At 36.5% G+C, this 27,981-nt stretch overlaps 1 protein-coding gene across 5 annotated transcripts; it reads right to left on the bottom strand.

Moving 5' to 3' along the window:
* Nucleotides 1–2,710: 2,710 nt before the first annotated feature.
* On the bottom strand, nucleotides 2,711–18,510 carry Serbp1 (SERPINE1 mRNA binding protein 1). 5 transcript variants are annotated; one of them, XM_026409403.2, is made up of 8 exons: nucleotides 18,063–18,510; nucleotides 14,975–15,125; nucleotides 14,278–14,418; nucleotides 14,074–14,145; nucleotides 13,440–13,559; nucleotides 8,580–8,757; nucleotides 4,859–5,032; nucleotides 2,711–3,115 (listed from the first exon to the last, which is right to left on the bottom strand). In XM_026409403.2, the coding sequence occupies exons 1-8, from the start codon at nucleotides 18,373–18,375 to the stop codon at nucleotides 3,059–3,061; spliced, it is 1,206 nt and encodes a 401-aa protein (XP_026265188.2). In that variant the 5' UTR covers nucleotides 18,376–18,510; the 3' UTR covers nucleotides 2,711–3,058. The 5 variants fall into 5 exon arrangements, with proteins under 5 accessions (XP_026265188.2, XP_026265200.2, XP_026265196.2 ...); XM_026409415.2 differs by having other exon boundaries at nucleotides 13,440–13,514; nucleotides 18,063–18,509; XM_026409411.2 differs by having other exon boundaries at nucleotides 13,440–13,514; nucleotides 14,074–14,163; nucleotides 18,063–18,509.
* Between the last annotated feature and the right edge of the window lie 9,471 nt (nucleotides 18,511–27,981).

Consider the following 27,981-nt stretch of genomic DNA (forward strand, 5'->3'; position numbering starts at 1 on the left):
AAGCAGAACTGTATATCAGCTGAAGGTTGGGACAGATGTCCTTTTAAGGTACCTGCATAGTCTTACCTTTCAGTCAATGTCAGGATCTATCGACTTCACATTTCTCCTTTTTAACTTTAATACCTGTTGGTTTCTTCCACCAGCTAGTGCTCTTAAAAGTCATTTTTAAAATTCAATACACAGTATTTAGACTTTGTATGCAACTACCTATTAATACTTTTCTATTTCAGTGCAATCTCTAGCAATTAGAAAAATAACAATGAATACTTAATATTCTCCCTCCAAACCCATACCAAAAATAAGCCCCAAATATATTTACAACCCTGGAGATGATGTCTCTTACTTCCATTTTTAAAAAATAAAATTGAATAAAGGTACTAGATGTACACTATCTTGTGACACATTTTAAGAGCTTAAATAACTCAAGTCTTAAAATAGTATTCAACTAGTAAACCATACCCCCAGTCATTTCAGTACACTTGTAAATGTCTTTAAAAGCTTCAGTTCTTAATATTATTTTCATTTAAAAGCATCAAGATAAAAATTCACCAAAACATCAGTCACACTATTTAAGGAACCTATATCCATTAAGAAATTTCTTCTCTAGAGTACTATACCCAGTTAGCCATTGAAAACTGGCATTATGATTTTCAGTGGAAACCTGATTTTCTAAGAGAAATGAAAATCGTCATATAAACCCTTGAAATTCATTTTACCTGAACTTAAACTTTCCCAATTTTGTCACTGATGGGGATCTCTCCCAAATAAGTTTATCAAATAAAAACCTCACATAATACCTAAATGTAATACTTTTAAAACTTAAATGAGCATTACATCTTGAGGGTATGAAGAGGTCAGAAACTGGGAAACACATGACAATGAGGGCTCCTATTTGATTGCTTTTATAACTTTTTAAGAAGTGAGCATGAAAATAAATCTTTATTTTCAGTTATTACCCACGAATAAGAGAAAGTTAGGTTCACAGTTTTAGCTATTGACACAAAGTGAACTAGGAGGCAAATTCACATCCATCAGACACAACTAATGGATCAACTTTTTCAAGTTTAGGCTATCTTGAAAGCTTGCAACATACCAGATATTGCTGTGTGTTCTCTAGTGACAATGGCTGACAGCAAATGGAACTTGAAGTGTTTTTGAATAACAGATGTTTTCTATAATATGTTGCTGGAAATCAAGAGATTTATAAACATGTTCAGAAGAGTTGAATCCTTAAAGTCTAAACACACTAATTTAAGAGTGTGTATGTTGCAATTTCAAAAGGAGTCAATAATCCATATGGACTAAATTAATACTTGCCTCTGGGTAGCAGGTCTTTTTGTAAATATAAAATTATATTAGACATTAGCACCAGTGCAGAACATGCTCAGCATCATAAGATCCAAAACACCAGCACAAGTTTATCCATCACTAAAAACAATTACCTCTTACTAAGATGTCAGGACTAGTAGGTAGATTGATACATCCAATCCAAACGAATAACTTTTGTACTGTACAATCTTTTTTCCAGAAGTATAAATGAAAACCAATCAACTACATAGCAGACATGTTAAATTTAAAATCTCCAATATTTTAAAAACTGGACCTTACCAGAGGTAGAAAATAACTGACAAGTGACAGAAGTTAAAACTTTAAATAAAATTCCTTCCCTGTTTAATCAATAAATGTGGCAGAATAAAAAAAAATCCTACAAAACCTGTTTATTGATCATTCTATCCATGTGTTTAGTAAGTGGTGATGCTCCTGTTCAAGGAATCCATTAATTACCTAATTTTCTAATAAAGGAAGAGGGAAAAGATATTTATCACCTTCTCTGGAACAAATATTCATCTATCAATTTAAGACCAAATAGTAACAATATAGGAAATCATTAACAGTTAAAGATTTTTGGCTTATGTTTTATGGATGGTGCTGCTGTTCCAACCTTATAAAGTAAAGCTGTCTGCAATCCAAATTTCAAAAATTGAAGACTCTCCCCATCTCACCATACTAACCAGTGCCCTTTGGTTTCTTCAGAACAAGAAAGGTTAAAAGGGTTGTTGATTACAGATGTAACATTCTGATTTGGGGACCTATCAAACAAAAATCATAGCAAGTGCCAGACACTTATTTTACAGAAGTCTAAACATTACCCATTAGAGCAAATCAACTTATTCCACTCACCCTGTTGGAGGGGGTAGAAATCCTATATCCATAACACTTGACAGGATGTGTTTATCAACACTAAGTAGCTCAAACAACTTCCACAAATAGTGTCTAGCTTGGCTTTTAAAATGGGAAAGTCACATATTTCGAAAGTAAATATAGTTGAAATTGTGAATCGGGTATAATTTGAACCTAATGAACCATGCAGGAAGCGAGGGTTAATAAACCAATGTGCTTTGAATTTGTTCAAGTACTGATATTTCTGTATATAAAGATTTAGCATATATAACAGCTATTATGAGAAGTGAAAAAAGATTTTTCCCCAAAAATGAAAATATTAAAACTAAGTTAAAATACATAAAGTAGTTAGTATTCCACACAGCATAAAATTCGACAAATCAAAGTTTACATGTCCCAGCTGACCATGTGTGAAAATGCAAAGCAGGTATTAAAACTGATATTATGTCCAATATTTAAAACCAGTTTGTAATTGGGGGAACATCTAAATCCTTAATTAAAAAACACAAATGAAGTGAAAGCTTTAAACTGGTACACACTGTTCACACCTATATTTCAAGTTTGGAAATGCATATTTGCAAGCAGCAATACAAAAGTATTCATGAAGAATGCATAATCTCTGAAAATTATGAAAACATCCCTGCTACCAATACATTTCTAAATACAAAACTGACTACCATATTTGTTACTTCTGTGTAGCAAGAGAAGTTCATTTTCAAAACAGATAAAATTCAGTCTTTAGGTGTGAATGGTATGAATGACAGTCTTTTTTTTTTTTTTTTTTTTTAAATTTCTTAGTCGTTTGGGATCCTTAAGCATGCAAAAGCTTTGAACAGGAGGGTCCACAAAGGAACCAGGGTTGTCTTATGGCATCCAGTTAAGCCAGAGCTGGGAATGCCTCTGGGTCATCCACATCAGGGGCAGAAGCACTCGACTGAAAAAGAAATAAACCAAGATTAACAATTCTCAAAATTTATAAACACACTACCAATGCCAGCATTTAGAAACAGAACTCTCAAAAAGAAGCTTAAACATTAAAATACTAATTAAAATGTAGAAAACTCTTACTTAAAAGCAAAAATCATAAAATAGAACTACAAATATCTGTAGTGAGCCTCATTAATTTCTATCAAAACCTATAAAAATCTAACCATGTGTAAAAGTGCAAAGCAGGTATTAAAACTAATATTATGTCCAATATTTAAAACCAATTTGTAATTGGGAGAACATCTAAATCCTTAATCAAAAAACACAAAGTGAAGAAAGCTTTAACTGGCATACACTGTTCACAACTATATTTCAAGTTTGGAATAAAAATCCCCTAGTAACAGCATGGATTGTTTTAAATTATTACAGGTCTGTTTAGATGGGATACGGACTTTTTTTTTTTTGCGCTTTATTGTTTACTATTCTTGTACTTTTTCCACTTGCTCAAGTAAAAAAGCATCAATATGAAAGCTGGTCAAGAAACCAATTAGCTGCTGGGAATCACAGTGCACACCTCTAATTCCAGCATCTCAGGAAAGTAAGGCAAGAGGATTGCATGTTGAGTCCAGCCTTGGCAACTTAGCAAGACCTTGTCTGGGGTGTATATAGCTCAATGATAGGGTCCCTAGTTCAATCCCAGTCCTCGAGCCTCCCCCACCCCCAAAATCAATTAGCAATCTTTAAGCAGCACATTCATCAATGCTGGAAGGGGGCTCAACTGCTATTTACAACCTAAAGTACAAATAACAACAAATGTAAAAATAATTCACAGGGGCATATATAACACATTTGTCTTTAAAAAGAAAGTGTCAGGAAAAAAAATAAACTTCAATAGATTATCATTGATAACTATAAAAACTCATAATTATTGTTATCATTATAATTAAGCACTAACAGACTCAATATGATCTTTTTTTTTAAAAGCAGGTGCTGAAAATTCAGGAAGGTTACCTACAACCTGAACCATAAGGCCAAAGTGTTTCAAAGATTACCTCTAATATTTTTTGCATCAGGCAGATCTGACCCAATTACCTGGGATCTACAAATTATTTAAGAATTTGTTTTATGCAAGGTACTAAAGAGATTACAAAAGCGCAAAAATATCTCAGCTCTCACAGAACAGTTTAGTAAGTAAGAAATCAAAAACAAAAAAAAAGGTCTTACAATCATGTGCTATACATAAACTGTACAATGAACACCAATGTGATATTAGTTGCTGAGATCTAAAAAGCAGTACAAAATTATTAAAGAAAACAAACTTATATTTCAGGTAGACCTCAGCAAATGCTTAGAATCAATTTGATTCCCTGTACCTCAATTTCCTCCATGAGGATGTTACCACAGTAACAACAACTAAATGAAATATATAAAAAGCCTCACATAACACTATGACTAGCCCCTACTAAGAACTCAGTACAGTGTGGGGTTGGGGATATAGCTCAGTTGGTAGAGTGCTTGCCTCGTATGCATAAAGCCCTAGGTTCAATTCCTAGCAGCAGCAGCAGCAACAACAACAACAACAACAAAAACCTCATGTAAGTACTTTAAACAAAATATAATTTGAAATGTTGACTCTTGAAAGCATATGAACTTCTTTTTCTACTTCTTCCTATATTCCAAAAAGGACCCAGCCAGTGATTTACTAGAAAAGATCCTTACATTATTTGAAAGGGATAGTCTTTAAGATTACCTTGTCAGTCCTGCTGCCACGGTTTGGGCGTCCACCACGCCCACGCCCACCTCGTCCTCCCCTGCCACCACGTCCTGGGCGGCCTAGATCTCCAAAATTGATCTCCAGCTGAGATGTTATGTCATTTGCTGGCTTCCGGAAATGATGGTCCATAACCGAATCTTCAGCGTGAGCCTAATAAATGTTAAGGAAGGGTCACTGGGTAATGCATGAGAAAGTCATGTTGGAAATTTTTCTGAGTAATGAGCTTTCTTCTAAAAATGCTAGCTCTACAACCTGTACTTTGTGTGATCACCATCTCTTAGGTTTGTTAGCTTTGCACTCAGCAAAAGTTGATTTCATAGTAAGAATTCCCTTCATTTTATCTCATATTTCCATGTAAGCTGGAAAGCTATAAACTCAAGTGAAATACTAAACAAGAGGGGAACCCTGAAATGCTGTGCACACAAAAAAACCCACATCTTAAAGGTACCAAAGGAACTTTCTTAAAAATGAAGTGTTTGTAATATCCAGATTTTCTTTCATATATGAGAGAAAAAGGTTAAACGGGAAAAAAAATCTTTATAATGCTTACCACCTCATTTCTTGTATGTTTGGGATGTATGGGGTTTCAATCTTCTAACTAGAAGTTTACTTGCACTATTTATATTGTATTTCCCCCGCAAATATACATATAATTTATACCTTTTTCTGAAGGGACAATGAACATTTTGTTCTTTCTAACCAACTTAAATATCCTGTCAAAAACTACGCTTTTAAAGTATAAATTTTTGTTTTGCATCCATGCTTTCATCATCGATACTCAAATGTCATCTCTATTCCACACAATATAAAGGCAATAGAAGGTTCTTTTAATATTAAAGGAACCAAAAACAAATGTAAATCCACAAAACACTAGCAAATTAAAAGTCAAATCTTTTTAAGTGCTTGCTATTTCAAATCAATGGTATCAATGCATTAATTAACAGAGCTTTTCTCTTTCTTTCTTTCTTAAGTTTCTGGAAAATAGAACTAAATAACTGGTTACAGCAGAAAAAGTTTGTATTGTTCAAGGGACATCTCTAACTTCTTAAGGCAATTACTAGAATAGGAAAAAAAAAATATAGCAGTTTTCTAGAGCATTTAGAGAATCATAACAAGAAATAATACCCTTCAGTTCTATCAGTAACACAATAACTCAGCTCTCCATTTCTACAGCCATGTTCCCCCCCACCTCACATTTGTCATGAAGACACATAAAAAGTATTATATACAACATTACAACATTCTTTTTTTTTTTTTAATTTTTAACATTTTATTTTTTTAGTTTTTGGCAGACACAACATCTTTCTTTGAATGTGGTGCTGAGGATCGCAAGCATACCAGGCAAGCGCGCTACCACTTGAGCCACATCCCCAGCCCTATATACAATATTCTTGAAGGCCAAAATATTCAAGAACGGTAAGGCTAGGCCTGATTCACAAAGACTAATTCAAAGACACAAACACTTAGGAGTGACTTAATGTATATTAAGTTTCAAAGTTATTCATTACCAATTTCACATTTTATAATTTTTAGAAATGTCAAATCTTACCTTATACAATTTGGTAGTCCCCCAATCCACAGGGGATAATACATCCGAAGACCAACTACTAGGGATTGCCTGAACTACAGATAGTACCAAATCCTACAAATATTGTTTTTTTCCTATACGCAGGCTACTGAATGACTAGAAGGTTGTGTACACACTGTGGGTACACAGGACAAAGGGATGATTTACATCCCTGGAACAAGAGTTAAAAAGCGTGAGATTCCATCATACTACTCAGAAAGAATGAATGAAATTTACATTTGATTGTGTATTTCTGGAAATAAAGCACAGGTAAGGGGGCACTACTGTAGTTATATTAAAATATTTAAAATCAGGAGAACTAGCCTAATGTCCATGATATGCATGAACTGTAGGATATTAATGAAATTACCTAAAATTACAATTAGAGTTGTATGGGGAAAAGACCAGTTGGGACACCCAAAAGATAAGAATAGGTAAATCTCTTTTTTTTAATATTTATTTTTTAGGTGTAGTTGGACACAGTGTCTTTATTTTACTTATTTATTTATTTTTATGTGGTGCTGAGGATCGAACCCAGAGCCTCACATGTGCTAGTCAAGCTGAACTACAACCCCAGCCCCAAGAATAGGGAGTTCAGTAATTGGTTCAAATGAACACTCTCCTTGAAGGAATGTCCATGGTTCTTGAATAAGATATTTTTATATTGTTCTACTCAAATACACTAACAATTTTTTCTGTAAGAATTAAAAAAAAAGTGCTGTAATAATGCAAATTTTTTTCTATAAGACTTGACAATGTCTTCATTTATTCATTTTATGATGTTAAAAATCATTTTTTCTCTAAACTTAAAATACACTGGTATTTTAAACCTCGATATTATTCATGTTTCTCAAGCTTGTCTCATTGTCATTTTTATGTTTAATAAAGATCTTACTAAGGACTTGGTGGGCAGAGGGGTTTAATGGCAGAGGTTGTTTGGCCTGTGACACCCTAAGTTCAATCCCCAGCACTAAAAGTAAATATTTAAAATCTTACTGAGTTCTTTTTTATTATGGGTTGCTGATGCCTTCATAACACTTTAAAGCTTACTTTGGATTTCTGGTAGTCAGATTTATGACACAAATAAGAACAAATGTCAAAAGGTTAAAAGTTAATAGAGAAAAGAATTTAGAAGAAATAATGTAGTATTTTGGCCAAGATCCCATACTTAGACAAACCTTAATAGGATGTAACACTGGGACAATTCCTGTAAGAACACGCCCCAAAGCTTGAACAGAAGCTACCAAATAAAAAGCTACCAATGTGACTTTCTAAAATATTTTCATTAGTTTCCATGTTTCTCAAAGAAAAAAGGTAACTCATAAATTGATCATTTGATCTTCATAAGAGATCATCTTCAATAAAGAGCAGTATTTGTAGCATTTGCTGAGAGTTCTAACCATTACACATGCACAGCCAGACAATCTTAAAAGGTGGGTATTAGCCAGGCACGTTGGTACATACCTATATTCCCAGCTACTTGGGAGGTGGCAGGATTGCCAAATTCAAGGCCCCGTCTCATCATCTTAACAAAACACTATCTCAAAACACACACTCGGGGGCACACACCCCCCACCCTCCCTCCAGATATAAGTCAATGGTAGAATGCCCCCAGGTTCAATATCCAGTTCTAACAAAGAAAGAACAAATGAAGCCCCTTATTTTTTAGGTTAAACCATAAGAAAATTCCAACATTTCAATTAAACTACAGCTTTAAGAAGAAGAAATATTTTTTTAAAAACACTGTCAGGGCTGGGTTGTGGCTCAGTGGTAAAGAGCTTGCCTCGCATGTGTGAGGCACTGGGTTTGATTCTCAGCACCACATATAAATAAAATACAGGTCCACTGACAACTAACAAAATATTTTAAAAAACCACCAAGTAATTCAATAAGCCATTAAGAGATTTTTAGAAAAAATACTACTATATTAAATACAATTATGGATTAATAAACTAACTAAATTTCTTATAGCATAGTAATTTAGTTTCCCTTCTGAGCAAGTTATCTGTCCCAAATGATCCTATGTAAAGCTTTTGCAAAAAATATTTTCCATATGAAATTTAACGTGAAAACTATAAACAGTTCAAATCACATCTGAACATTTTCAAACATCACAAATTTTAATTTTACCTCTTCACTCTTTGATTTATGAAGAACAAATCCCTTCTTCCATTGCCCATCAGCACCTTCATTTGGTTTTCGGATATTAAATTCTACTTTTGCACGGTCTTTATTTTGAATAGCCTTCCATTCATCCAAAGTCATCTCTTTTGGACCCTCTTCCTTAACTTCTTCAACTTCGTTTTCCCTGTGAAAAGATGTTTAAATTTTATACCTGGTAGACAATTGGCATGATTTTTACTAAAATACCTCAAATATATTATAAGGAAATTAATAATGACTGGTTAGTATTCTTTTAGAGAAAAATTATCATATCCAAGGGCAAAGGTATTAGTTTTTCTATGTAATCCAATGACTAACATATAACATGACAGAGACCAAGAATTCAGTGTTCGTTGATAAGCATAAGTATCTGAGGATTATACAATATATCTTCATATACTTTTTATTTTGGGCGGTGTGGGGCGGGGGCTAACTGGTGATTGGACCCAGTGACACTTTACCTCTAGGCTACATCCCTAATCATCTTCTTTTTTCATCTTTTTTTTGTAGTTTTAGAGGGACAGAATGCCTTTATTTATTTTATGCAGTGCTAAGATTCAAACCCAGTGCCTCAAGTGCTAGGCACTCTGCCCCAGCCCCCTAATCATTTTTATTTTGAGACAGGGTCTAAACTGCTAAGACTGGCCTCAAACTTGCAATCCTCCAGCCTCAATCTCCCAATCTGCTTGTATCAAAGTTGTGCATGACATGCTCAGCTCTTCATAAACTCTTAAATGATTTCTTATCAGTAACACAATCTTAAATTGGCCTTATTATTCCTTACACTTCTTTAAAACTGTACCCTTTGATATGGTTAAAATATCTTCTCCTAAAATGTGTTTTCATTTTCCATAATCCTCCACAATATATAACTCAAAACGGGTTATGATTGAAGATGCACAGTAAGACACCAGACTTCACATTGTGCAATATAAAAGAAATGTTTCTCTTTATTCTAGCAACCTGTACTCAAGGCAAAGTAAAACAAAAGTTTCCACAAATCCCAAAATCTACTCCAACTTTTCAAACCAACCTGAATATGGAACAGAAGACTGAAGTTTCACTGGTTATCAAACTGTTCATAAAACTGTTCAATATTTAATACCAAATTAGTTATTTCCAAATGCAATTCTCAGGTTATAACTACTTTATTGTTAGCCTTTCCTTTTTTTTTTAACAAAGCACTAGAAATCCATTATTTTAGTCTAATCTCAAATTTCTAATTGTCACCAAACAACTTGTTTGCTATTTTGGGAACCTAGCATCTTTCCAAAGATAGCAAGTGATTTAGTTAGCCTTAGTACTCAAATTTCTCTCCTGAAGCCACTCTTTGCTTTTATACAAACCCCATTTTAAAACTTCCTAGAAGTTTATACATAACTGATGGGATCTTGGGCACAAAGTTCAAGTTTGTCAGTTTACTCCGGAGACTGAGGCAGGAGGATCATGAGTTCAAAGCCAGCCTCAGCAACTTAGTGAGGCTCTAGGCAACTCAGCAAGACTCAAATACAAAAAAGGGCTGGGGATGTGGCTCTCTGGCTTAGTGGTTAAGTGCCCCAGGTTCAATCCCCATACCAAATACATACATATATACAAACCAGTCCTGGTCCTTAATTGTGACACAGCCAAGGTCAGAATTTAGCATACCTTTGATCACTGTAAGAATCAAATGAGAACCAAACAGAAGCTCTGGAAACTATGAGTTAGGATGTACTTATTAAATTTACATTTCCATATGCAAAGCACAATACCATATTCAATTTCTCCCCTACTCTAGAATAAGAGTAGACCTAGCAGCTTGGGAGGCTACAACAGGAGCATCTCAAATTCAAATCCAGCCTCAACAGCTTAGCGAGGCCCCAAGCAACTTGGTGGCTCAATGATTAAGCACCCCTGGGTTCAATCCTTGGTACCTTTTTTTTTAAAATTATTATTAGAATAAGAGTAGAGACTGCTCTGATGTGATCATTATTTTCTTTACACCAATGATCACCTATTTCACTCCTGGGTCCTGAGTTAAGGATTTGTCTCCAATACCCTACTGATGCATCATTTCCTTCTGGAAAATAGTTACGATCTTTGTGAATCACTCAAAGTGAATTGATCACAAGCTCTTTATTAAAGCAATTGTTGTGCTGAATGTTACACTGAGTTCATCTAACTTAAATTACTATTTCATTGTTTACCACACAAAATTATGATTCCACATAGTTTCAAATAAATATTACTCCAAGTGCAAAACTTCCTAACATCATGCATTTTTATCTACTCTCTCCAACAGTATACAACTTTTCCTTATGCCAACAGGCCCAGGGAATATAATGAACAGAGGTTCATGTAAGAGCAATTTTCTTCCTGGAAAAAGGAAAAATGTAGAAAGGGCATCCTTTCACTGATTGATTTGGATGTTGTCTCTGAACACAGAACCACTGACCTACATAAAAAGACACAGAGCCTATGAAACAGAGCAAAGAACTAAAAAGTGAATCCATATATTTAGAACCAACTGATTTTTGACAGATGCCAAGAATATACACTGGAAAAAGGACAATCATTTCAATTAATAGTGCTGGAAAAACAGTCTAGGAAGACAGGAAAATGAAACTGGATCCCCAATCACAAAAACCAATTCAAAATGGATCAAAGACTTAAATGGAAGAAATACTTCAGGGAATTGGCACAGTCAAAGCTTTTTTGGATATGACCCCAAAAGCGCAGGCAATAGAAACAAAAAATTGGCAAATGGAATTACATTAAACTAAACAGCTTCTACACAGCAAAGGAAGCAACCAAAGTGAAGAGACAACCTACAGAATGGAAGAAAATATTTACAATATTTGCAAACTATTTGCCTAACAAAGGATTAGCAAGAATGCATACACGTACTCAATTCGATATCAAAATAACACATAATCTGATCAAAAACATGGGAAAATGATATGAACAGACATTTCTTCAAAGATATACAAATGGTCAAGTTATGAAAAAATGCCAACCATCATTAATCATCTGCAAAATGAAAATCAAAAGCACAATGAGACATGATATCTCACCCTAGTTAGAAGAGCTATTATCAAGAAGATTAAAAACTGGGCTGGGGTTATGGCTTAGTGGTAGAGCACTTGCCTAGTACACTTGAGGCTCCGGGTTTGATTCTCAGCACCACATGTAAATAAACAACAATTAATTTAAAAAGATAAAAATTTTAAAATGCTGGTGAAGATGCAGAGAAAAGAGAACTCACACACACAACTTTAATGGAAATCAGTCCCCAAAAGAAAGAATGGTTATGTACCTAAAGAAAAATATAATTGGTAAGTCAAAGAGACACCTGAACCCCATGTTTATTGCAGCACTATTCAAAGCTACCAAGACATACAATCAACCAATGTGTCCACTGATGGAAAAAAAAATAAACAAACTGTGGTATATATAAACACACAATCAAATATTATTCAACCATAAAAAGAATGAAATCCTATTTTTGCAGTTAACACTGATGAAACTGGAGGACTGTTACAAATAAAGCAGACTGTTAATACTACACAGAATCCCATAAATACATAAAATTATTACATATCAACTAAACATTTTCAGGAAAAAAAAACTGACCAAAATAATCTATAATCCAAGACTTTAAATCACAACTTACTAAAACAAATGACTAGAATATAACTTATGCTTGGACTGATAAAAAGTTTTAGGAAGGTAAATTCTTTTTTTTTTTTGATACTGGGGATTGAAGCCTGGGCCACCTAACCACTGAGCCACATCCCTATCCACTACCTCCTTTTTTATATTTTATTTAGAGACAAAGTCTAGTTGTTAAGGACCTCACTAAATTGCTAATGCTGGCTTTGAACTCATAATCCTCCTGCTTCAGCCTCCCACACCATTGGGATTATAATTGTGTGACACTGTGCCCAGCTATGGAGGTAAATTATTTCTATCAGGATAACTTTAATCTTAAAACAACTCTCACCCTTGAAAAAACAAAAACTTTAAAATCAGAAAATGAACATTAAGAAGGCTGAGTAGGAGCTAGGAAGATGGAGCTCAGTTGGTAGAGTACTTTCCTTGCATGCACAAGGTCCTGGGTTCAATCCCCAGCCCCCCCCCCCAAAAAAAGAAGCCACCTATGTGGGGCAGGTGACAGGGAAGAAGGCTAGTGAATTAGTAACATTTTCATCTTTTGTGCTCCTCTTACATTAGTGATAGTATGTTCCAAATTCTGTTAGTGGAAAAAAAAACTTAGAGATGGAATTTTAAAATCAATATATATTCTAGTTTTAATTGTCTAATTTCAAACTATACAACTTTAAAATGTCAAAATTACTTCAGACTTAAGTACTATGAGTTCCTATTACCCCAACAATTCACACTAATTTTTAGAAATCCCCTACTTTAGCTTCTAGTTTTACCTACTCAATGTTTTAGGACAACTACCACTTAGAATTAAAACATTTCTATCAAATTACAGGTGCACAGCACCTTATTCCTATTTTTCCATTATCAGGTTACAATAGATCTTTTTTTTTCCTTTGGTTAGGATTAGTAGGTTTCACTAAAATATATACACTCCTTATGACAATGGTATTTAACTAATCAAATGGAAGTTAACATTAAGATATCCCATTTTCAAACCATTAGAGCCAACCTTACATGTAGGTGTAAAGCACTATTTTAAATATTATTTGATGAGAGGACAACAAAAATATTTTTATTAAAGAAGCATTAAATAACAGTATTAGATTTGAGTTACCTTATTGGTTAACCAGACTGATTTCAAAATTATATAGCATTACCACCTCATACAAAATCACTTACTTATTTTCAGTATCTGCCACTGGATGTTCTTCACCTTCAGGTGTTTCCTCAGTCGCATTTGATTGATCCAAGTCACTGCAATTATAAGATATTTGTTTCTGAATGTATTTGGGGGACTCTCTAAGGAAAGAAAGAAAAAGAAAAGCATCTAGGTCCATTTACATGTAGTTGAAAGAGTTTGCGTACAATAACAAAAATTTCTACATTAAGTTTTCCTGCTAAAATTCTCTACTAGAGAAAAACAATATAAACCACTGGTTAAGTTAGTTCACATACTTTTAAATCAAAGTTTTATTGGCTTATCATTTTTTAAGTATTAAAGTCCAATAGTTAGAATAGAACTTATTAAACTCAAAGAAATTAGAACATCCAAATAATTTCAATGAAAAGCTATATATTCATACAAAAAAACCAGTAACATACTGATGTGTAGAAAAATTGGTCATTCAATATAGTATAACCCAAACTATCCCATAAGACATTATCTTATTCAATAATAGTTGAGACTAGAGCATACATTCTATCTCAGAAACAAAATTTAATACACATATAGTTATCTCTAGAAAATTTGTTTTAAACTTGTATCTAGTAAAGGATCAGTTTTATTGAAATTTTTAAAAATCAGAATACCAACGTTAATTCATCTTTGACAGTTCCCCAGTTGTGAGATCCGCTACCTCCACGTTTATCCTCATGCTTCAGGCCACTGTAATGTGAAAAAGAACTAACAAAACTGAGTTAACATAATAATCTTTAGTTTTAGAAATTCAAATTTTATTTTGTATTAAATTAACACATTAAAATGTAAAAATGAAATAATAACCAATATAAGACTTACGATCTATCACTTCCACTATGCCTATCAAATTCACGTTTGCCACGAGAATCAAATCCATCTCCTCGACCCATTCCACGTCCGCGGCCTCCTCGACCCCTTCCAAGACCACCACGACCTCGGATGGGTCGGTCAATAATTGGTCTACAACACAAATTTTAAAAGTATACCTTTGAGGTTTCAAGAAAAAGGAATAGGAGAGAAAACAGAATACAGAACATGCTTACTGGCTCATAACCCAACAGCTAAATACATACTTCAGAAAATTTAAGTGCATTTCTAAACATGTGAACTGTGAAAACCCTCTCTCAACAAATTATTTTAGCATTTTGTAAAACACTACCAGTGCATATACCTTTTCATTTTTATTCACTGTATCGAACCTGCTATTCACCAATACACTTAAAATACATACAACCTACATATCAAGTAATTTGTTTTACTACGAGCAATTAACCAACAGTATTATCCTTTTAAAAACACCTAGGGAGAGTAAGGGGGGAAAAAAAGATCTAAGTTTCAAGTGTTAAAGAAAGGTCTAAGAATAACAATCCTCACATTCAAGATGTTCTCTGGAAAAAATGACAGAAATAATCAGTAACATTGCTTGCTACCTGGAAATTATGCCCAATTTATAGCTTCATGTTAAGATGCAAACATAGCCAACAAAACGTGAAGAGACTTCCTTTTAAAATCTTACCTATCAACTGAAAATTCGCCTCCTTCACCCTTTTCTTCAAGTGGCTTATCAAATCTCCTTTCACGAGGCGGTCGCCTTTCTAGTCTTCTATCAATTATTTTCCCTTCACCCTGAAGTTGTTGATCAGGTCTTCTTCCAACACGTCTTATTCCTAAAAGGACAAATAACCAGCAGAAACAAATTATCTTTGCAAAAACAAAATTTAGGCCAAGGCCATTAAAGAGGCAAACACTGGGCATCCCCAATTTATAACAAAGTACTTTAAGGAAATTCCTACTTATTTTTTAACTTAAATCTAGTTTGCCACCCCCAGCAAGCATTTTCTATAATGCCTTAGAAGTCATTTGGACAGCCATTACTCTTTCCAAAATGTCAGTCTCTTAATTAGGTTGGGGGTATAGTTCAGGGTGAGGCACTTGCAAAAGTTATCTTCCCCACCCCCCCCCCAAAGTGTAGCTCAGTGATACAGCATGTGTTAGCATGTACAAGGCCCTAGGATCAGCACGTACACACAGAGAGGAAACTTATGGCACTATATGACAGCTGAAGGACTTACTGATTTTTCCCATTACTACTGTTTTCCTGTTAATGTCTGAGGTCCATAGCCCAATAAGGAAACCAATATGAATTACTGATGGCCTTAGGAATAAATAGATGATGGTTAAATACATGACTAAAATTTCAGGTATGCTGTAATTCCCAAGTCAGTTCTGACAAAGTCAAAAATAAGCTGAGAAACGGATTTTACAAGATCTTAAATTACTTCACGTTGATTCTTTCGAAGAAAGTAAAATACCATCACTATATATCCAAATGCTCACATACCTGTAACTAGAACAAAACTGCAATTATCTATTTTTTTTAATAAAACTTTAAGCTTCAATCCCTGAAAACTCTCAGGACAAACCACAAATACAGACCTTACACCAAAACATTTAAATGAATTTCATCAGAAGTATAATGGTTGGGGCGGAGCTATGCAACTAGTCCTTATAATGATATCCAAGCCAAACACACCCAAATGAACAATGACTGGCTTCCCCACCCAACATTCAGCATTAGTCCTACAAAAATCTAAAAAACTTATTGCCAACACAAAAAATAAACTCATCTAACGAAATGACTGATTTTTTAAAAAATGTAAGCTTCTTCTGATGTACTTATCTCTACTCAAATACATCTAGAATTGTGATCAAAAGGCACACAACATGGGTGGATCAGAGTACCTTAGGGATTTTTAATAGGGATTTTGTTTACAGGTCTGTCTCTCCTCAATAACAGAATACTGACAGGTGAAAGGTTTTGGAAATGAGTATTTGTCATCCAACATTTTCCCTACATTTATAAGCTTGTGTTTTATCCAACTTCAGGTTAAGACTGCAAGTGCTCTAAGATACTCAGGAACATATTGATAGCTAATATGGAATAGTTTTCGCAAGGAAAGAATGTCAAAATTAATCCTCCTTATAAATTTACAAAATAATTTCCTACAATTACACATGAAATAAGAACTCATTTCATGGATGTGCTTCATGGTCAAAACAACTTAAGTACCTAAATCATGTTTCATGCTTTGAACATTTAAAATGAACACATTCATCAGGTGCACCTTTGATTTGTTTTAGACTCATTTTTTTCATGTAATTTCTTTGAATTAGTGTGATCAAGGATCAGCATAGTGTAATTAATCACACAAGCCAGAGTTCCTTAACACTGGAATTAAATGCTTTACTCAACTGTGATAAGACTGCCATAAAGCTTAATTGGCTGAATAGATACTTGGCCTAAGTGGTGTATACATGCTTTCTAATACTACAACTTAAGGCTTCTCTCCAGTCTATAATTTTAACACAGGAATTTTTCTTTCCTTCTATTCACCACCTAGATCCTAGACTTTTTCATTCCAATCCCCACAAAAGACCATTTAAAAATATTCTAAGAGATACCTAGCACAAGCTAATGAGAAACAACCACTTTCAGGAGCACGTGGCAGCAAGAGTAATTTCAACTTTCAACATATAAAGGCAATTCTAAAGATTCCTGAAATCTACTTGCTACTGATCATACTCGACTTTTTCTTATCCCCAACTGTTTTGCTCTTTTTCATTCACAAGAAACTAGTAAGGAGGAAGAATGCAAAAATTACAACCCTGTAAAACTCAGTGCCCTGGAACTACTACTAACTGCCTGCAAAATCCTGACCATGCTTCACGCACATGTTGAGGAAAAGCTGCACTCTAAAGAGGTGTGCAGCGGAAAGGTTTGACAGCCTCTGCACTTTCACCCACGAGGTCCAGACCAAGTCAGACCATTTGAAATGGTGAGTGCACATTCGGGAGAATGGATCTTGACACGAGGGCAAGCCTCAAGATTTCCTGCAATAACCAGTCTTCATTCAGCATTCTGCTTAAGCGAGTGTAGCCAAATTCCTCTCTCCCAATAGTATAATTCATTGAAGCAACTTATAATAATATTGTACGAGTTAAAGCAGAGGAGGGGAACAATAAAGCACAGATGGCACCTCAAACAGCATCTTACTTCACAATATCTAGTAGCCTTAAGCACAGAAGGGGCTCAAGTAGAAACTATGAGCCCCAGCTTTCTATTGGGGTACCCTGCGCCATCATGGGACAAGATGGCAGGGCAGGATCCTAAAGCAGAGACCAGCACTTCACAGGAGCACGCTGAGAAAGAGTTCTGCCCAGGAAGCAGCTGTGGATCCCAAGCTTCTCAGCAACTGCAAGAGGCTGCTAAAAAGCGGCTGGCTTCCCCTCACTCAGCCCATGCGCTCGCCCGCCAAGGAATCCGGCGGGAAGGCGTCAGCCCCGCAGCACCCGAGCTAGCACGCTCCCTGCTCCCAGTCAGGGGCGGGAAGAGGGTGGCTCCGCGAACCTTGCAGGCGGCGGCGTGAACTTGGGACTACCAAGCTCCCAGCACCTTCGCAGGACCTGGCTTTTGTCGCGTGGGGAAAACGTGGAGAAATCGGCGGCAAAGTCTCTCGCGGAGCCTCAGAGCTCCAGAAGCAAGTGGCAGTCCCCTCTCTCCTTCCCTCTACCTCGGAACTCCCCACCTCCTACTCCGGCTTTACCTTCTTTCTTAAGAGCCACGGGCGGCTGCGTCTCCTCTTTCTTGTCAGCCACGCCAACGTTGGGGGGCAGTGGGTTCTTGCGGTCTTTCTGGGACTCTTTACGCAGCTGTTTGCCTGCCGCGTTGGAGTTGGTCTGGGCCGCGGCCTGAGCTGCGCTCTTGGCCCCAGGTCCCCCAACGCCGCCCCCGCCGGCTTCTTTTTTCTTGTTCTCTGCTGCTTTCAACACCTCGAAGGGGTCCGATTCATCATCAAATAACTGGTCGAATCGGTTGGTGACCACGCAGCCGAAGCCTTCCTGTAGGTGCCCAGGCATGATGGTGGCTCGGCGGCGCGTTCCTCCACGGATTGCAGCGGGCCGCGCCGAGCCAAGAGCGCCTGCTTCAGCTCTTCCCACAAGATGGCCGGGCCGAGAGAGGGGGGCCGTCTTCTCTTCCGGCGCCAGGCACGCATCCGGGAGCGGCCAGCGTCGCAAGGCACTATGGGGCACGTAGGCCGGAGTCGTTTCTCTTGAGGTGGCTACCCGCGCAGGGACTACCATTCCCAGTGTGCACAGCTCGATAGCTCTTCGCGCGCGCCTGAGAGGCGGGATCTCGCAGTGCGAGTGAAGCGTGCGAGCTGGAGGAGAAGCTTGGTGGTGGGCGGAGTCCTGCCACCTGCTCTTGTCACTCTTAAACACGCTAGGTCTTTAGTTACCCTGAGAACAGGAAAACGTGACGGCACATTTTGTTCACGAAAGTGCTCTGTCTTTGGTTTCACTCGCCCTGTCTCTAGCCCAGGGCTAACTTTCTCCACCTCTGCGGGAGGGTCAAGGTGACTCCCAGACCTCACTACAGAGACTCGCAAACTTCCGGGGGAGGGGGTGCCGCACCGGCTTCCCTAAGGCTGTGCCCGGTCTGTCGCGAGTGCCTAACTACTCTGGTGCTGAAGTCCTTCGTTAGCACTCCATAACGAATTCATGCTCTTCTGTTTAATGTTAGGCGGAATACTGCGCTTCCTCTCTCGGGAACATGAACTCGGGTGCAGAAATAACCAAAAAAAAAAAAAAAAAAACAAGTGGAACTATCACATGGGAGTGTTGCGCGCCTTTCCCGGGCATTGCGACCGCTGCTTAAGAGCTGTTAAGCCTTGATAGTGCAGCACTAGGAGCTGTGCAAACCTCCAAAGAAGTGTGTAGATTCACTAGAATCATTCCAATTAATCGGTCTTTAGTATCCTGTAAGTCAAGGCTTATAGGTGGCCGTCATGTTCGTAAATTGTGCTCAAGATATGTTTTAGAGCATCTTGGGTGTACGCGTGAGGGGAAGAAAATACGTTCAAAATTCAGTTAATAATGAATTGGTATTGGTAGTAGTTAAGAATATTAAATCCCACTAAGACATTACAGTGACAAGGCTTATTCAAGCATATTTGATAACACTGTAAATGTTTAAATATGTGGTAATTGTAAAGCCTTTTTCCATTGACATAAAATACAATAGAAAATGCATCTTTCGAAGTGACAGGTGCTAGGTGCTAGGAATAGTTTAATCTCAACGTCTTGTTAGGTAAGTAGTTGCCTCCTTCTTCACAGTGATGGAACAATTTCAGAGGTGAAATGACTTACCACGTTCACACTTCTATATGTGCTGGTGCCAGGCATTAACTAACTCCACTATGAGAGTGCTGGCATCAACCCTTGAATCCAGTCTTTGCCCTGATAGAAGTTAGACAGTTACTGAATTTCCAGCATCTAATAAGATTTAAGCATGGTTTCCTGTCAGGGTATTTTACAAGGGTGAATGTAATATTATCAAATACTGAGATTTTAAATCAATTCCTTAAAAAGAAGACAGTCACATTACATAAAAAATATCCTCAAGTATCCTATTTCCTATTTTTCTTGCCTCTCTATCCTCCCCAACTTCTCAAAGTTGTTTATTTCCCTGTTGTCTCAGTTCCTCCCACATTCACCCCCTTCCCCCCTCCCTTCCATACCTCTGGTTTTTGTGACTCCAACCAAGAGATAATGGAGCTCTTATCCTTGTACTTCCCAAGTTTTGAAAATAGTTCAAGTGCAGTTTGGAAGCTCTCCATACTTCAGCAGCTTAGATTTTTTTTTTTTTTTTTTTTTTGGTGTTGGATGGTGGTTACCAGGAATTGAACCCAGTGGTGCTTAACCACTGAGCAATATCCTCAGCCCTTTTTATTTTGAGATAGAGTCTTGTTAAGTTGCTTAGGACCTTACTAAATTGCTGAGGTTGTCTTTGAACCTTCAATCCATCTGCCTCAACCTCTTGAGATACTGAGACTATAGGTGTGTGCCACCTCATCGGGCTACATCAGCAGCTTTGAGGTATCTGCCACAAAAACAATATTAATAACTAATCTTGATATTTTACCATGGTCTTAGTGCAGTTTACATGTGTGACCTCGTTTAATCCTCACATCAACTCTATGAGAAAGGTGTTTTTATTCCCATTTTAAGGCAAGAAAAATGAAGCCCCAAAAGCTGAGTATCTTACCCACCTATACTACAGTGTGGGGAGTGGGAAGAGCCCGTCTGTAGTCATTTTTTTTTTCTCCATTAAAGATCACTGGTTTCCCAGACAGATCCTCATGACCAACAAGCATCATTATACTAAGAAATACGCAGTTCCCAAGGAGAATTGTCTAGCTATGAATTTATGAATCTCACTTATGATTCTCAGAGAATTTACCTATTAAGATAACTTTAAAATGTTATGAATAAACATTTGTGGAAAAAGGGAGAATCTTGTAAGAAACTTTCTCCCCTTCTCTTCTCTTCCTGAATTTTGACTAGTCCAGAAAAGTTTTTAAAAGCCTATTTTAAAGTACAAATGAAGGTTAAGATGGTAAGTCTTTTATATCTTACAATTATTTTATAACTATTTTCACTAGTATTTCCTTAAAAAGAATTTATAGTGGTAGGTAGAAAGAATGCCTTTATTTTACTTGTTTATTTTGATGTGGTGCTGAGGATGGAACCCAGTGCCACGCACTGCTACTGAGCTAAAGCCCCAGCCCCTAATATTTTCTTTTTCCCCTGAAACAAAAATAGTCTTTAGGGCTGGAGATGTAGTTCAATGGTAGAGTTCTTGCCTAGCATGAATGAGGTCCTGGGTCTGACCTCCAGCACCAATACACGTGCATATCTATAGTCTAAAAATATTTAAAACTTTTACCACTGTCAGTAGGAAAATATTGGTGGAATGATCCTCAAAGGAGGAACAGAGACTTCCTGGAAGACGCTTATTCAAATTAAAAGCATGATTTGTAAAACAGCAAATTTGTTATAACACTGATTAAAAAATGTGACCTAAAATATCAGCTCTGTAGGAGTGCTTGAATCACATCATGTTCTTTGAAAAATACTCCTGCATCTTCACAGTATTATCTGTAGCAATCCTTTCTAAAGACTATTCTAGCAATAAATGCTGAAAACTATCCAAATACCTTGATTAAATATCCAATACAGTTGCCCGATGTTAGCAAAACTGAGAAATAGAATATTATATATCTTTCCAGCCCTCACTTGCTTTAAGGATGCCAATACTCAGTTCTCAGCCACATTGCAATCTTATGTTCATGCATTTTTAAATAATCAATGCTCTATTGTTACTGTATGTAATAATTAAAAACTATTATAAGTTCTGTTCTAGACACTGTGCTGTATTTATATGCCTTATTCCTTTAATCTTCAGAATAATAATTATAAAATAAATAGTAGTACTACTTCTGTCCTTTTACCAGATAGGCAAACAGAGGTTAATACCTCTCCCAAATTCACCTTGACTAAAATCTAGACAGTCTGTTTTTGTAGCGTGGGCACCCAATCTCAAGGGACATAGTCTTTCATCCTTATGTTGCTGCATATGTAGCAAAATAAAATTATTATTTTGTTCTTAACACTTTGGAGATATTAGAGACAACTGTCACATAAAAGTAAATAAGAGACGTTTTTAGTGTACTTGTAATATATAATACATTTTGAAAACAAAACAAATAAAGGTGGTTCATGTGAAGAAAAGGGCAAATCCTCTGAGGATGGAATGCTAAGTATAACATTGCAGGTCTGGGCTCTTGCTAAAGTTAGAACATCAAAGATAAAAATAGAAATATACACTCCCTATTTTGCTACCTCAAACTTACTTTGAAGAGTGAGCCTCTTGATTTTTAACATCTAGTCCTTTTTTCTTACATTATCGTCTTTAAACAAACCAACAAAAATTAATCTTAAAAAAAGAAAAAATAAAAACAGATTTATTGAGACATAATTTATAAGCCATTCAATTCGCCCATCTAAAGGGTACTATTCATAGTTTTTAGTATATTCACAGAGTTGCGTAATGATCCACAACTATCTAACTTTAGAACATTTTTATCATCCCCAAAAGAAATCCATACTCATTAGCAGTCACTTTTTATTCCCTCCATCCCCAGCCCTAGGCAACCACTAATGTACTTTCTTTCTCATATATTTAGCTGTTCTGCACATTTCATAGAAATAGAAGCATACAATGTGTGGTCTTCTACTGCTGACTTCTTTCACTTGCCATAATGTTTTCAAGATTCATGCATGGTGTAGTCTGAATCAATATTGCATTCTTTCTTAAAGCTGAATAATATTCTATTGCATGAATAAACTACATTTTGGAAATTTGGATATTTATATTTGGGCTATCATGAATAATACTGTTATGAATATTTGCTTATAGGTTTTGTGTGGGTATGTGTTCACTTCTCTTGAATCTATGTTGAGAATGGAATTGCTGGTTCATGAGATAATGCCAAACTCCATTATTAACATGTTGAGGAACTGGCCAACTGTTTTCCAAAAAAGGCTGCACCATTTAACAATTCCATGAACAATTATGAGGGTTCCAATTTCTTCATTACATGCTGGTTGAGAGAAACAAGATGTAAACAAGTAAATACTTCAACAGAATAATTTTCAGAGAGTAGTAAGTACTAGTGGGGTGTAATGTGAAGAGTGGACAACATTTTTGGATATTTTGGTGAGAAAGCCCACTGAGCTGAGGCCTGAATCTGGAGAAGAAACCCATCTTTGCAAAGATTTAAAGAAAAAGCAGAGAAAAACAAACAAACAAAAACAGCAAGCAGGAAAGCATGATGTAGGAAGGAGTTTATAGGTTCCAAGACACAAAACAAAACCAAAAATCTCTTCATGTCTCTAGCCAAGTGACAGTAAGCTTGGGGAGGTGAGCTGGGGAACACAAAGGTACTTAAGTCTGTGTGTGCTTTCAAGTTGCTTCCGGTTTTTCTATTAAAGAAGATCCTTCAGCTAACATGGTAATCAAATTGAAAATTTAAACCAAGAAACTATTCGGTAACCAAAATTTTCATGCATTATTCTAAAAGAAGCCAGATCAGCTACATTCTTAAAGCTCTAAGCTAATATCTTAGGTTTGCTTTTTTTTTTTTTTTTTAAACTAAGAGTTCCCTTTTTGTACTTTGCTCTTAGCTTCTGTGAAGTGAATTAGAGGTAATAATACGAAACAAAAATTGCTGGCAGAAGCTGTCTTTATGGTGATTTTATATGCAGAACATGCCCAGATGATGTCCTGAAAACTGAAGAGTTGAGAGAAATAATTATAAGCACAATTGTCATAGCCATTATCTCCATAGCTCTAACTAATCTTCAGAAGCTACTGCTCTTGATTACTGGCCAGAATCTCTTAGGTTTCTGCTGCTTCCTGAGGAAACAACTGGTAAGGGTAGAGAAGATGGAGCCTCTATGGTAGACATTCATCGTGGAAACTTTGGAGCAGATTGTATGCATGCAGAGATCTCAGGTCAAGCAGAGATACAGGAGTGAGGGTTACAAGGGTTCACTGCCCACCATCATCCCAGGCAATTTCTCCTTTTGAGTCCATCTGTGTAGAAACTGGGTTTTATACACTTTAACTAGAGGTCTCCTACTTCCTAGAACTTGCATGCCAAATTTGAGCATATTTCCAGGATAGAAATTATCCTCAGAAGAATCTAACAGCAATTGTACAGAAAAATAAAGTAGATTAGTGTTTGCCTGGTGCTGTGGAGGGAAAATGAGGAAGAATGACCAGTGATTGCTAATAGGTATGGGGCTTCTTTTTGGAACAAAGAGAATGTTCTAAAATCAGATTGTAGTGTTGGTTGTACAACTCTTTGAGTACATTAAAAAACATTGAATTGTAAACTCTAAATGGGTGAATTGTAGGAATATGAATTCTATCTTAATGAAAGTTTTTTTAGAAAACAAAAAGTATCTGGTACATTTAAAAGACTAAGAACTGCCTGCTCTTCAGCATGAATTTCCCACCATGTCTTATTTTCTTTCTTTTATTTTTTTTTTACACTTTCAGTGTTATTTTTATTAGAGTTTATAGTTTACATAGTAGTTGAGTTCATCCCAACAAAATCATACATGCATGAAATTCCCTCTTTTCCATCCTGTCCTACCCCTCCTCCTCTATTCTCCCCTCCTATTCTCCTGGACTTCCTTTCACCTGTCTATTTATTTACATTTGATTGATTCTTTTTACTTATACATAAAGGTGCAATTCCCTGTGGTATATTTATTATATGCATATAACAGGAATTTTAAAGAATTCATTCTTCATTGCCACCATGTCTTATTTTCTAATCTCAGAATATTTATAGTTATCTCATACTGAGTACTTATTATGGGCCAGACACTATATTGGGCACTTTATATATAATTAATCATAACAAACTATGAAGGAGCATATTATCCACTCTAAACATGAAGACAACTAATGGCAGGCTAGATTTGAATTCAGTTGCAAGGAGCTCCAAAAACTCTTGTTCTTTCAACCATGCTATAGTACAATAGTAGCCCCATCCATAGTTTTAATTTCTGTGGTTTCAGTTACTGTCCATTAACTGCAGTCTGAAAATATTAAGTGAAAAATTCTGGAAATAAACAATGCATAAATTTAAAATTGCACAGTTTTGAGTAGTGTGATGAAATCTGATGCTCTCCTGCTCTGTCCCATCCAGGATATGAATCATGTCCAGCATATCCACACTATCCATGCTACCTGTCCATTAGTCCTTAGCAGTCATTTGACCTATCAGATTGTCACAGTATCGCAATACTCACACATAGGGTTTAGTATTATCCACAGTTTCAGGCATTCACTGGGATCTTGAAAGGTATCCCCTGTGGATAAGTGTGTGTGTGTGTGTGTGCGTGCGCGCGCGTATATATATACTTCTGAAACTTCCAACAGAATAGCTACAAAAATATAACTTTTGAAGACAATGTAGGGTATTATTTCCCTTCCATGCCAGTCTAATAAATCATTACTTTCCAATAATTCTTCTTCCTGTTATTTCCCAAATGTCTGTCTCCTCTTCATCCCTGTGACAAGCACTCCAATACAGGACTTCATTTCTCACCAGGAATATTACTGTGACTAGAGCCCTGGTGTCAGATCTCATTTGATCTGAATTATTTGATCATATTATTCCTTTAGGTAAAGACTTTCATGGTTTCCCACTACATTTAAGGACAAAATCCAAAAATCCTTTGCAAAGCCCTGAATGCCTACAACAAGCTGGTGCCTTTTTCTTTCCAGCCTCCTCATCCTCTTCCTACCCCTGCCTCTTGCATCCTAATCCTCAAATCATCAGGATGCTCACTCTACCCCTTTCTTCTTCTGCATGTGCCCAGTGCACATACTCATGCCCCAGGCCCTTTACGTATCTGACAACACATTCTGTTCTAGTACTTTAATGTGGCAAATTCCTTTTCAGTCAGCAGGTCTCACCTTGGCTTCTTGTGAGAAGCCTGCCCAGTGCTCTGAAATTACTTCCTTCTACCTCAGTCATATTACTTATCATATCACAATGCCATGTTTGTTTCTCTATCTCTAGTAGTTTGTAAATATTTGCAGTGGGGGTATTTTGTTTAGCTATTATACCCTCCATGCCTAGTGCTTAGCACATAAAAAATATCTATTGAAGGAATGAAGTTTCTCTATATTCTAGCTAGATTCGATTATAAGTCCTTTTGTTTTCAGTGCTTAGTATGCATCTTTTTTTTTTTAAAGAGAGAGTGAGGAGAGAGAGAGAGAGAGAATTTTTAAATATTTTTTTTTTTTTAGTTCTCGGGGGACACATCTTTGTATGTGGTGCTGAGGATCGAACCCGGGCCGCATGCATTCCAGGCGAACGTGCTACCACTTGAGCCTCATCCCCAGCCCCCTTAGTATGCATCTTTTTCCTAAATATCTCTTCAGTTTTATCTTGTTCTTACTGAGCATTTACTATATGCCAAGCACTATGTTAAGTATTTCATATTAATTAACCAATTTGAAACTCATAATAACTATTTCAGGTCAATGCTATCATTAACCCATTTTACATATGAGACCCAAGTCACAGAAATGTTAAATAACAAGTTGAATAACACTGAGGAGGTAATTGGCAAAGCTACGGTTCAAATATAGTAACTTGGTTTCTGCACTTTTGGTACTGTGCCATACTACCTGTGTGTCTGTGAGTGCTTGCCAAATGAAGGAATGAATAAATAGGATCCTTCCCAATGTCTGTGGGTGTAGAACTGTGAGCCTATTTAAGGAGGGAGGTAGAAGACACACTCCGATCTGTAATGTACTTAATATCTCATAGGAGTAATGTCGTAGGTTTCACTGGAATAACTGATATTCTATGGATCCTACTATGGAGGTGGCAGCTGCAGAGGCTGAACTTGACTTGCCCATGGCGTTATGGAATAAAGACTCTCAAACCATCACCCTACTCTACAAGCATGTGGCTTAGGGAGCATATTTCTTAATGTGTCCAAGCTTTAGTTTCCTTTTCTATTTTATAGGAATGTAATTGTTAGGAATCTCTTAGGACTATGCATATTCAGTCAGTTAACAAAGCAGAGTTTGCAGTTTAGTGCTCCAAAGAGGACATATAAGCAGGAAAATGTTTTTTGTTTTTATTTCCCCCCGCCTTGGGGAGATGCAGTAGAGCCAAGAGATCCTGTCAGGGTTTTGAGAAAAGCTGCCATTACCTTTTCCAAATAAATATGAGGAGGGAGGAGAATGGTCCAAGTGTAAGCTAGTTCTGCTATTTCTTAGCAAATTGGGGAAATCAGATAGGAAACACTAAAAGGAAATGTTGGAGACACCACACAAGCAACCACCTTAAGGATTCTCCACAGCTCATTAAGAGGTACCAGACCATATACTTACAGTTAGAAAACACCTCTCTTTTGAAGAATTTAAGCAGATTTAAAATTGGAACCTTTCTAGCCCAAGGACATTCCAAATTCTATGAACAATTTTTAATCTTTCTTCCTTTCCCTCAATCATTGTTTTCCTCTAGCTATAAACTTTCCCCTACAAACTTTTTTTTTTTAATGTGCTAGGAAAATCCTTGAGTTCTGTTGTTTATTTTGATAGGAAACAGCTAAAAATGAAAGTAAATGAAAACAGAAATACTCATTCCCACAGGGGCTGGGGATAGAGCTCAGTTGGTAGAGTGCTTGCCTTGCATGCACATGCGCAAGGCCCTGGGTTCAATCCCCAGCACCTCAAAAAAAAAAAAAAAAAGAAAGAAAGAAAGAAATACTCAGTCCCCTTGGCTGCATTCCAAGAAAGATGCCAAATGTCAGAGGTCTTGCTGAAAGCTATCCCTGATCTTCTAGGCAGCAACAATCTAAACATTGGATGGCTTTAGGAACTCTTCCCAGCGAAGTTCTATAAGCAGAACTGATGGTAAAATATTAGAGTCTTAAGCTTCCAAATCATTCACTAATGAGCCTCGGGTCATAGATCACATGCAATGGATTCAGAAATGTGACTGTTCATTTCTCTGGGAAATGAACATATATTACAATGGGGAAGCACAGCTCCTGGTCCCACCACCTTGGTGACTTTGCACT

Source organism: Urocitellus parryii, chromosome 11 (assembly GCF_045843805.1).
Source record: "Urocitellus parryii isolate mUroPar1 chromosome 11, mUroPar1.hap1, whole genome shotgun sequence".
Lineage (NCBI taxonomy): Eukaryota > Metazoa > Chordata > Mammalia > Rodentia > Sciuridae > Urocitellus > Urocitellus parryii.